General features: G+C 44.5%; 1 protein-coding gene across 1 annotated transcript; it reads left to right on the plus strand.

Annotated features, from left to right (window-relative positions):
• Nucleotides 1-6087: 6087 nt before the first annotated feature.
• On the plus strand, nucleotides 6088-7062 carry LOC142490827 (olfactory receptor 52D1-like). The gene has a single exon (XM_075593248.1). It carries the CDS (start codon nucleotides 6088-6090, stop codon nucleotides 7060-7062), a length of 975 nt encoding a protein of 324 aa, XP_075449363.1.
• Nucleotides 7063-12913: the final 5851 nt, after the last annotated feature.

Genomic DNA, 12913 nt, shown 5'->3' on the forward strand with positions numbered 1-12913 from the left:
GGAACAGCCAACCAGGAGAGGGGGCGTGCCTGGAGGAGCCCAGGGAGCTTCAGTGCATTGGATGCTTTTCTTAGAGCTCAGGTGACACTCAGCAAGAGCCAGATTGTAACCATGCGGTGTTTGGGGGCGAAGCCTGAGTGGGGATAAGTTCAAGGGCTTTTGTGTGTGCACTGTAAGTCCAACGTGTGCATGAGAGGAAGCAACGTGGGGTGCGCAAGTGCGCGTGGGATGGCGATTCCACGCCGACGGCTGCGGCGCAGAGTGTGGAGGAAGAACCTCGTGGAGCGTCCCACCATTCCGAGGGGTAAGTGATGAAGGTGAAGGGGGCTTGCGTGGTTGTAGTGGAAGGGTCTGAGAAGTGTAAGGAGAGAGCCGTGAGCTCCGCCTGAGGCGCTGTGTGCTCACATTCCTAACAAATCCAAACCATTATCAATAAACACATCAACCGCGCATCAACCGCGGGTGTGAATGCAACATGAATGTGGTATGAATGCGGTCAGAATCCGGCATGAACGTAGTGAAGTGCGTTGAAGTGCGTGGCATTCGGAAAAAATCCCCGAAAAAATTCGGAGATGGAGAATAAAAGGGACTGCGGCTGTATGCTGACGACACACAAATATACTTTTCAACACCCGACCTTACACCTGCTGTACAAACCAAAGTTTCTGAATGTCTCTCTGCTATATCATCCTGGATGGCCCTCCGCCGCCTTAAACTCAACATGGCTAAAACAGAGCTCCTCATACTTCCTCCCAAACATGGCCCTACTACCTCCTTCTACATTACTGTTGGAACTATGATCATTCACCCAGTAGCCCAAGCATGCTGCCTAGGGGTCACATTCGACTCCTCTCTCACATTCGCCTCTCACATTCAAAACATTTCTAAAACCTGTCACTTTTTCCTTCGCAATATAACAAAGATACGCCCTTTCCTCTGTTGCTCGACTGCTAAAACTCTGACTCAGGCCCTCATTCTCTCCCGTCTTGATTACTGTAACCTCCTGCTGTCCGGCCTTCCTGCCTCTCACCTGTCTCCCCTACAATCTATCCTAAACGCTGCTGCCAGAATCACTCTACTCTTTCCTAGATCTGTCTCAGCAACTCCCCTCATGAAATCCCTCTCCTGGCTTCCGATCAAATCCCGCATCTCACACTCCATTATTTTCCTCACTTTTAAAGCTTTACACTCTTCTGCCCCTCCTTACTGTACATCTCAGCCCTAATTTCTCGTTATGCACCATCCAGACTCTTGCGTTCTTCTCAAGGATGTCTTCTTTCTACCCCCTTTGTATCTAAAGCCTTCTCCCGCTTTAAACCCTTTTCACTGACTGTCCCACACCTCTGGAATGCCCTTCCCCTCAATACCCGACTAGCACCCTCTCTATCCACCTTTAAGACCCACCTTAAGACATACTTGCTTAAAGAAGCATATAAATAGCACTGTGGATATTCTAAACACGATACATAATGCTTGGCCCCCTGCAGACGCACTTACCAGAACTCCCTCCTACTGTCTCTGTACGTTCTCCCTACCTACCAATTAGACTGTAAGCTCCTCGGGGCAGGGACTCCTCTTCCTTAATGTTACTTTTATTTCTAAAGCACTTATTCCCATGCTCTGTTATTTATTTGATTAACACATGTATTACTACTGTGAAGCGCTATGTACATTAATGGCGCTATATAAATAAAGACATACAATACAATACAACATTAAAATTAAAAAATATACAGGCATACCCCGGTTTAAGTACACTCACTTTAAGTACACTCGCGAGTAAGTACATCTCGCTCAATAGGCAAACGGCAGCTCACGCATGCGCCTGTCAGCACGTCCTGAACAGCAATACCGGCTCCTTACCTGTACCGAAGCTGTGCGCAAGCGGGGAGGCTAAAGAGCCTGTTACACATGCGTTATTTACATCAGTTATGCACGTATATGACGATTGCAGTACAGTACATGCATCGATAAGTGGGGGAAAGATAGTGCTTCACTTTAAGTACATTTTCGCTTTACATACATGCTCCGGTCCCATTGCATACGTTAATGTGGGGTATGTCTGTAAACTACTATCAGGGTAAACAACTAATTCATCTTAATTAATTTTATTGGGAACAATTTTGGTTTTAAATAAAAAACGAAGTTCCCTTTTAGTTTTAATAATTATGTACACATGTCACCTGTCCCAAGGTCTGTGGAAAAAAAAGGCAAATGTCAAGCTACCTCGTTCTAGTTCCGAATCCATGACCGACTATGTCCAATGATGGTATGGGGGTGTAAAGATGTTATAACAACACAGCCCCTCAAAGGAATAGATATATATATATATATAATGTGCAAAGAGGCCCTGAAAAGGATAAACGCACTTCCTAGTTTAAAACTGTAACATAAAGCTACCTCGTGGAAAAAGAGGAAGATGTGGATAGAGAACACATGCATAGCAAACAGAGTACTGAATATTCTTGAGGTTGTGCTCGGATATCCGGTATCGCTGCTGACAACAGCTACTGCTGTGGCGCATCTGAGTCTAACACATCGCCGGGTTTTCCCTGGCTTTTTCCTGGAATGCGACGCACTGCACCCGGAGCATGCCGCATTCATTTTGCGTTCTCAGCCACGGCTTGACGCGCGGTTGATGCGTTTATTGATAAGGCTTCAGATTTAATAGGTTGCAATTATTCGCGTGTCCGCCAGATGGCAGTTATTCATGAATTGTGATGCGCATGCGCTTCATTAATGTGTCGACTTGCAGGTGTTTCGTTGAAAAAAAAAAAAGCTGTGTGTGCTGTGCACACGCATAGTAAGTGAAACTTCTTTGACTTTTGTCACAGAAATTGTATTTGTATTGGTGATGTTTTAATTAAAAATCAAAATACAATTTCATTGACAAAACGCAAATAAATTTGACTTAGAACATGCGTACACATCCCTTGTATTTGCACTAAGCGTGAATTCCTCGTGTGTGTGTGTGTGTGCGTGTGACTGTGTGACTGTGCGTGTGACTGTGTGACTGTGCGTGTGACTGTGTGACTGTGCGTGTGACTGTGTGACTGTGCGTGTGACTGTGTGTGTGCGTGACTGTGTGAGTGACTGTGTGACTGTGCGTGTGACTGTGTGACTGTGCGTGTGACTGTGCGTGTTACTGTGTGACTGTGTGTGACTGTGCGCGTGACAGTGCGTGTACGCGTGACAGTGCACGGTGCACGTGACAGTGCGTGTGCACGCGACTGACTGTGCGCGTGACTGACTGTGTGCGCGACTGACTGTGTGTGTGTGTGTGCGTGTGTGCGTGACCATGTGCGTGTGTGTGTGACCGTGTGCGTGCGTGTGACCGTGTGACGTATGCGCAGCCCCCCTGCACCTCACACATCCCCCTAACCTATTCACAGTCAGTGTGTGTGTGTATGTGTCAGTCAGTGTGTGTGTGTGTGTGTGTGTGTGTGTGTGTGTGTGTGTGTGTGTGTGTGTGTGTGTGTGTGTCAGTCAGTGTGTGTGTATGTGTCAGTGTGTGTGCATGTGTGTCAGTCAGTGTGTGTGTGTGTGTCAGTCAGTGTGTGTGTGTATGTGTGTCAGTCAGTGTGTGTGTCTGTGTGTGTATATATGTATGTGTGTGTGTCTGTCACTGTATGTGTGTCTCTCTTTCTGTGTCCTGCCCACTCTCTCCTGACTCCCCCCCCCCCCTCAAAGGCAGGCAGAGCTGCGGACCCGCGGCGGCTCTGCCTGAGACACTCCTCCTCCCCTCACACCACCCCCCCCCCCCCTCACAGACAGGCAGAGCTGCGGACCCGCGGCGGCTCTGCCTGAGACTCTCCTCCTCCCCTCACACCCCCCCCCCCCTCACAGACAGGCAGAGCTGCGGACCCGCGGCGGCTCTGCCTGAGACTCTCCTCCTCCCCTCACACCCCCCCCTCACAGACAGGCAGAGCTGCGGACCCGCGGCGGCTCTGCCCGAGACTATCCTTCTCCCCTCACACCCCCCCCCCTCACAGACAGGCAGAGCTGCGGACCCGCGACGGCTCTGCCTGAGACTCCTACTCCCCCCACAGACAGGCAGAGCTGCGGACCCGCGATGGCTCTGCCTGAGACTTATACTCCCCCCACAGACAGGCAGAGCTGCGGACCCGCGACGGCTCTGCCTGAGACTCCTACTCCCCCCACAGACAGGCAGAGCTGCGGACCCGCGGCGGCTCTGCCTGAGTCTCTCCTCGCCCCCCCCACCCCCCGGCGAGACGCGGCCGCACCGGGCACCGGGAAGATACCTAATAAAGGCCCCCCCCCTCCGGAAGTGCTGCGTGGGCAGAGGCAGTGTCGGCGGGGAAGGGGGGCAGCGCGTCATCGTCAGCTGGCTTCGAGGGGAGCGCTGCAGCGATCCCCTTCTGATGGTGCTGTGGGAAACGCAGCTCACTCTACCCCCCCCCCGTTCCATGCTTCGGCCGGGGGAGGTCAGCAGGAGTGGCGGCAATTAAATTTTGAGGGCTGCCGCGGGTGGGGGGAGCAGCACTAGTTAGGAGCTGCGGCGGCGGATACCCTCCATGATTCCTGGGCTCCTCTCCTCCTCGACCCCGGCGGCGCTCAGTAAGCGGGACGCAGGAAAGCGGAGGTAGGGAGGAGAGAGGCTGCGCGGCATGGCAGTGGCCGTTAGGAGCGGCGGCTATCGCCGCCGCATATGTCACGGTGTGTGGGGGGTGTGGGGCTGGGGGGGGGGGGGGTGATTAGGAGCATCTGATTTGTGGAGCGGGTGTGATGTCAGTGTTGGGGTCGGGCTGAGCCAGAACACAGCCCGGCCTCAACTGCCACCACTGACGTCACATCCGTTTCATTTCTGTCTCCACAATTCTTTTTTGCCCCATCACGAATGAGGTGCCACTAAGGAAGTTTCACTTCAAAAAGATACTGTACCACCGTGTGCCTTGGCCGTGGACTTGGCCTTGAGACTGAAGGAAGAGGTTGCAAAAATGTATCAATTTAGGAATTTCATATTAAAGAAAGACAAAGACCAGTTTCAGTTTCAGTTACACTATTCTCCAGAGACCCGCCGCCCGCCATGAGCGTTCAAGTGCAGCCCGTTTTCAAAAAACCCGACAGAAGTTACGCGTATTTGATATGGGCCGCGATTAATGCAACGGAAGATAAGATGGCAGCAGTTGTTCAAATTTATCAGTATTTTATGGAAAACTATGATTTTTACAAATTTTCGCCACCTCCTTATACGTGGAAGCGTGCAATAAGGAAAAGGTTATGTAGCGATCCCTGTTTTTATCGTCTTGAGCCACAATTTGTTGGAGGGTATAAACCATTAGTTTTTTTAGCACTTAGCTTGTGCTTTGGCAGCTCCCCCCATTTTGGCATACACTATAAAAGCCCCATAGTCCACTTGCATCAAATCACTTTGTAGATTTGCAATATTAAAAAAGTCCCAGATATGTAAGACTTATAGTTCAAATGTCATCACTTCTATATAGAGCAATGCAGTATTACCTCACCATGGGTCATCTATAGATTTATTCGTGTGCAGGTCCCATGCAAACGTCTCGACCTTTCCGGTCTGTACTCTGTACTGAGGTTTCTCATGCATTGTGTTTCTCATTTTAATGTTTTTCTTGTATTTTTTGTTTCTTTTGATATTTTTCCTTTCCTTCAATAAAAATGTGTTTCGGGATGTGTATTTGTTTCTGATTTATGGACCTCACAAGAAAGATCCAAGAGATACAGATGTAGCAGATGTTATTGAACACACTGACGCACATCAGGGAGTGACATTTCACATTAACCACGCCCCTGTCATTCATGCGTAATCCAAATATAATGGTGTCTGCTCGCCCTGGAGCGTTGTGTGTCGTGCTTCTACTCCCCAGCCGGAGCACTAACGTCTGCTACATCTGTATAACACCATGTATACTCCAAAAGAGTCATTCATTTTCTTTTTAAAATACACTGCATTAAAGTGCCATCAAAGAAAACCCGTTTTTAGAGATATTGGCAACATGAAACAAAACAATATGTGACTTTAGTGGGAACCAATAGACTAATTTCCATATTTTCTTTTCCTTTTTATAGGAGCCGATATCCCAGAGAGCAATAACAATGGAAAATTCCACATACCCGCATCCTTCCATGCTCAGAATGATTGGCTTTGGGGAAATGACAGCAGTAAAATATCTGTACAGTATCATAGCTTTTGTTGGCTATGTGATGACCATTCTATCCAATAGTGCAGTGATCACTGTTGTAGCGTTACACAGAGGTTTGCAAGAGCCGATGTATATCTTCATTTGTGCGCTGTGTGTAAATGGACTCTACGGCAGCACTGCTTTCTTCCCCAGTCTAATTGTCAACCTACTTTCTGAAATCCAAACAGTTTCTTACATTGGCTGCTTGACTCAAGTGTTTTGCATTCATACTTATATGGCATGTGAAGTAACCATATTAGCAGTTATGGCGTTTGATCGCTATGTATGTATCTGTAACCCTCTTAGATATAACAGCATTATGTCCTTAACCACCGTTTTCAAACTGGTTGCTGCAGCCTGGTTGTATGGTATTTTACTATTTACCATACAATTTATATTGACAATTAGGCTTCCTCTGTGTGGCTCAGTCATTGAGAAGATCTACTGTGACAACTGGTCTGTAGTAAAACTCTCCTGCATTAATACAGCAGTGAACAATATCTATGGCCTCTTCATCACTGTAATACTGGTTGTGTTGATACCAGTGCTGATATTAGTCTCTTATATACAGATTCTGAGAGTGTGCATCAAAGCCTCAGAAGACACCAGAGCCAAAGCCTTGCAGACCTGCACTCCTCATCTGATAACTCTCATCAACTTTGCTACTGGTGTACTTTGTGAGATTCTCCTCCACCGTTTTAAATCTACCATATTACCTTATGAACTGAGGATAGTCATGTCAGTGCAGTTCCTTGTGGTGCCACCACTACTGAATCCTCTTACCTATGGGCTGAAAATGAAGGAAATAAGAGTGAAGATAGCTCAGTTCCTGCATCCAAAACGCATCACAGCACAGAGTATGAATACAAGAAATGTATGGGCATTCTGATTTTTAAAAGTGCATTCAGACCAACATGGCCCGAGTAGAACTACTAAATACAGTTACATTATATCTATGGATGCAGTAGACACTGGGCTGATGGGTTGCCACTATGTCATATGTCCCCTCATGTATCATTTCTATCTAAAGTGTTCCTATATTTCACACCTCCTTCTAATGGCCCTGCTTACTGTCCGCTCTGCATGTAGCTATTGTTCAGTTGGCAGTGACATCTATATCTCAGGTACTACCTTTCAATTTAAACCCTGCCTCCTGCCTAATATTCGGAGCATATAATGGTACTTTAACAAACTACAGTATGTTGAAATCAATAAATATCCAGAATATTACAATATACAGTAATGCAACTAAATATAATATTCACAAATAATCAAGAAATGTAAAAATATGTCTATGGGCCTATGCTCTAAGTGTCCATAAGCCACTTATCGAGCACTTATCGGCCAAAATGCCTACCATGATTCTGTAAGCGTCGATAAGTGGGTGATAAAAGACTGAATTACCAACATTTTGAGTCTTCAAAAAAAAAATCAGAGTGAGCGGTGATAAGCCACTTATCGGCAGGTTCTGAAACTCGTGCAATTCTAGTAGCCCTGAATAGGTTATTGAGGCCTATTGTGGCTCTAGAATGGCGAGTTTATCCCCATATCCTCATGCCAGGAAAAGTTGGCATGAAGGTGGTAGAAGGAAGAACCTTCTGAGAAGCCGTGAGACGAGACTTAGAAAAAAAAATGATTTTTTTTCTGCATTGGATTGACGCAGGGAGTCTTCAGAGCTGATATCCATTAATATCAGCACCGGAGAACCCCAGCATGAATCCCATGCAATAAAAATACATTTACAGGCAACTTCATTACCGTTGCAGCTAACCGCTAAGTGAATGAAGGGGTTAACCCCTCCTGCTACCTACCAATGGCCACATACCCCCTTCACTCACACCCGATACCCACAATAAACACTGAAACCCACCTTCTCTAGCCCCAGATGATTGATACAAGAGGCCGTGGTTGTCCGGGGGTCCTCAGGTGGTCCCCTTGGGTGTCTGTGGACCCTTGGATGGTCCCATCGGGTGTTTGGAAGTCCTAAGGTGGTCCCCACGGTGTCTGTGGGCCCTCAGGTGGACATTGTGGGTGTCCTGGGTCCTCAGGTGGTCCCTGCGGGTTTCTGAGGACCCTCATGTGGTCCCCATGGGTGTCCATGGTTCTTCAGGTGGTCCCTGCGGGTGTCTGGGAGCCCTCGGGTCCCAGCTGGCCTGCGATACCAGTCGTGTGGGATTTTGTTTTGCTAACATTTAAATAAATACACCCCCTCGCCCCCCCCCAACACATACAGTACAGTAATGGTAAAAATAATTATTATACAGATTTGGATAGTAGCTCATTTGCCCATTATTAAATCAAACATTAGCCAGCCAGCATAAATAAAGTAAATAAACCTTTCTACTTACCCCTGCCATCATGAAGGGTGTCCTCATCAGCATACTGCAGGGCCATATCCTCCGTTGCCAGAAATTATACAAGAAAATATACAATCTAATGGTCCCTAACCTTTTAGTCACCATAGCGGTTAATAATCGCAATAGTAATTAAGGGGTTAACCCACCCTCCCTGCTACCCACCCGGGAGGCCTAAGCACCCACCCTGGGATCACTATACCCATTGATTGGCATAGTGGTTTATAATACCCATATAATATGGGCATGATAGGCCACTATAGCATCTTCCAGAGAGAAACAGCATCGACGCAACACTGGTCTCTGTCTGTAGTGTGGCAAATCCGGACATCAGGTACTCTTTTGCCCCCACAAGTCAGGAAAATGCCAACTCCCAATGACGTCCAGGGGAATCACATTGGAAACACTTTGTTCATCCCTTTTCATAGAAAAACTGCTGCCAACCAGGATCTTGCTTCCTGTTACGCTTTCCGGCGAGGGCTTCCACACTTCTGCGATGGCATTTCTGGATAACGGGTCAGGAGGCAATTTTGTCGATCAAGGCTTCACCGAGAGGAATAACATCCCCCTCGTTCGCATGAAATGCCCTGTGGGGTTGGAAGCCATAGATGGTCGGCCTTTGCGACCAGCATATATCTCTTTACAGGGAAAAGGGAGACCAAAAAGCGCACCAGCACAAACGGAGCAGGAAGAAACCAGGACAAAAAAATGATTAAAAGGGCACTTTAATGTGGCAAAAGACCCATCCAATGCATTTCGAACGTCGCAGCGTTCTTTTTCAAGGATAAAACACAATGTGATAACATCCATTATATACCCTCTTACCTGTGGGCCATTTCGCGCCAAAAATCAGACCCTGATGACGTCATAACAGAGCGACTCAGTGCCGATCTAAGGGCAAAAGGCAGTACCAAAGGCAGTGTGGCCATTTTGGATGTGGGCAAACATAGGAACACAATAACAAAGCTTTATTGACCATTCCAGCAGAACAAAATACATTGCTGCTAACTGGACAAGCATAATTAAACGAAATAAAGCTATATTAAACTAAACTAATGCTTAATAAAGGGTACTATTATATCAAGGAAAAACATGAACAAGGTGGATTAAAAAACTAGCTGTGTTGCAACTAAGTTATATACAAAAAAAAGTTGAAAATAAAAACCTCTAGACATGATTAAAAAAATGTGCAAGAAAAGTACATTTAAAGACATATTACACATACATACTGCATAACACAGATTGTGTACCTAAATCATAGGAACCAGGGAAATACATCCATTATAAAATATGAAGTATTATCCACAAGATACATCAAAGAACAATTTAAGCTTACATATTAGCATAATATTTGCATGATAAGGCATAGGTTCAAAGGTTATAATGATAAGAATATAATGTCCAATATAATGACAATTGTCTTATTTAATCTGTATTACCAACTAATTACACCATAATACGTCTATCACAAAAATGTTTACAAAAAATGTGTTAGTTGCCAGTCAATGTTCAAGCCCATAGGGAAGCGCGTTTGGAGAGTGAAGATCCAATACGCCTCCCTACGGTCCAGAAGGTTGATATGATCACCTCCTCTAGATTTAGAAATAACTGATTCAATCCCCAAAAAGGAAAAATTATTAATTCCTCCCTGACCACATTCAGTGAAATGTTTTGAGACTGGATGATTAGTGTCTCTCAATTTTATGAGCCTTAAATGCTCTAACATCCTGACCTTAAGGGCTCTAGTCGTCCTCCCCACATACCTCTTGCCACAACCACATGTTATTAGATAAATCACAAATTGACTTTTACAATTTATAAAACTGTTAATCTTAAATTCCTTATTTGGTAATATATTCACACCATGTGGCGGTGGCAAGGCAAACTGGAAAAAACTTTTGGCAGGCTTCATGTGTTTACATGCACTACAAGAGCCACATTTGAAGGAACCCCTAGTGATCAAAGGTTTTTTGAGACCAGAAGATTTGAGTTCACTTGGTGAAACATGAGATCCAATTGTTCTCGCTCTACGATATACAAAAGTAGGACAAGAATCCACATATTTTTTAAGGACAGGGTCCATGGATAAGACATTCCAATGTTTTGAAATTATAGAGTTTACTTTTCCACTTTGTTTACTAAATTGTGAAATAAAAAGAGGACATTTGTTTTTTTAATTCTGTCAGTCCATGTGAGTCCTGTTTAATACCAATTGTCTTAACATTGTTAGCAAGGCGAGAATCTCCAATTGGATGTGTGGGCAACAATGATGCTCTCTCTGTATGTAATGCATTTTCAACGTATGTTTATAGGAAGCAAAATGCCAGGAACACCTTTCTTAGGGCGGACAGCTGCCACCCATCCCATGTCATAAAGGCCATACCAAGGGGACAGTTCCTCAGACTGAGAAGGAATTGTTCCACTATGAGTGGTTTCCTTTCTCAGTCTGAGGAACTTACAAGGAGATTTTTGGAAAGGGGATACCCCAAATCACATTTAGGAATTGCATTTGAAAATGCATTACATACAGAGAGAGCATCATTGTTGCCCACACATCCAATTGGAGATTCTCGCCTTGCTAACAATGTTAAGACAATTGGTATTAAACAGGACTCACATGGACTGACAGAATTAAAAAACAAATGTCCTCTTTTTATTTCACAATTTAGTAAACAAAGTGGAAAAGTAAACTCTATAATTTCAAAACATTGGAATGTCTTATCCATGGACCCTGTCCTTAAAAAATATGTGGATTCTGGTCCTACTTTTGTATATCGTAGAGCGAGAACAATTGTATCTCATGTTTCACCAAGTGAACTCAAATCTTCTGGTCTCAAAAAAACTTTTATCACTAGGGTTTCCTTCAAATGTGGCTCTTGTAGTGCATGTACTGTAAACACATGAAGCCTGCCAAAAGTTTTTTCCAGTTTGCCTTGCCACCGCCACATGGTGTGAATATATTACCAAATAAGGAATTTAAGATTAACAGTTTTATAAATTGTAAAAGTCAATTTGTGATTTATCCTTAACATGTGGTTGTGGCAAGAGGTATGTGGGGAGGACGACTAGAGCCCTTAAGGTCAGGATGTTAGAGCATTTAAGGCTCATAAAATTGAGAGACACTAATCATCCAGTCTCAAAACATTTCACTGAATGTGGTCAGGGAGGAATTAATAATTTTTCCTTTTTGGGGATTGAATCAGTTATTTCTAAATCTAGAGGAGGTGATCATATCAACCTTCTGGACCGTAGGGAGGCGTATTGGATCTTCACTCTCCAAACGCGCTTCCCTTTGGGCTTGAACATTGACTGGCAACTAACACATTTTTTGTAAACATTTTTGTGATAGACGTATTATGGTGTAATTAGTTGGTAATACAGATTAAATAAGACAATTGTCATTATATTGGACATTATATTCTTATCATTATAACCTTTGAACCTATGCCTTATCATGCAAATATTATGCTAATATGTAAGCTTAAATTGTTCTTTGATGTATCTTGTGGATAATACTTCATATTTTATAATGGATGTATTTCCCTGGTTCCTATGATTTAGGTACACAATCTGTGTTATGCAGTATGTATGTGTAATATGTCTTTAAATGTACTTTTCTTGCACATTTTTTTAATCATGTCTAGAGGTTTTTATTTTCAACTTTTTTTTGTATATAACTTAGTTGCAACACAGCTAGTTTTTTAATCCACCTTGTTCATGTTTTTCCTTGATATAATAGTACCCTTTATTAAGCATTAGTTTAGTTTAATATAGCTTTATTTCGTTTAATTATGCTTGTCCAGTTAGCAGCAATGTATTTTGTTCTGCTGGAATGGTCAATAAAGCTTTGTTATTGTGTTCCTATGTTTGCCCACATCCAAAATGGCCACACTGCCTTTGGTACTGCCTTTTGCCCTTAGATCGGCACTGAGTCGCTCTGTTATGACGTCATCAGGGTCTGATTTTTGGCGCGAAATGGCCCACAGGTAAGAGGGTATATAATGGATGTTATCACATTGTGTTTTATCCTTGAAAAAGAACGCTGCGACGTTCGAAATGCATTGGATGGGTCTTTTGCCACATTAAAGTGCCCTTTTAATCATTTTTTTGTCCTGGTTTCTTCCTGCTCCGTTTGTGCTGGTGCGCTTTTTGGTCTCCCTTTTCCCTGTATTGCATTGAGTAGCTGCACAGCCTGCCTGCCTGCCCTACCAGGATGTGAGTATTTGCATATTTTTCAGGGGAACCTGCCAATGAGACTGATGGTGAGTGGGTTGCACAACACACCACCTGTCTTCAGGAGGATAGTACCCATTATATGATACAATAGGTACTATATCAATTGTTAGTACCCTGGTACAGTGGTCTGGCTTATTATCATTTTGAGAT

This window comes from Ascaphus truei, chromosome 3 (genome assembly GCF_040206685.1).
Source record: "Ascaphus truei isolate aAscTru1 chromosome 3, aAscTru1.hap1, whole genome shotgun sequence".
NCBI lineage: Eukaryota > Metazoa > Chordata > Amphibia > Anura > Ascaphidae > Ascaphus > Ascaphus truei.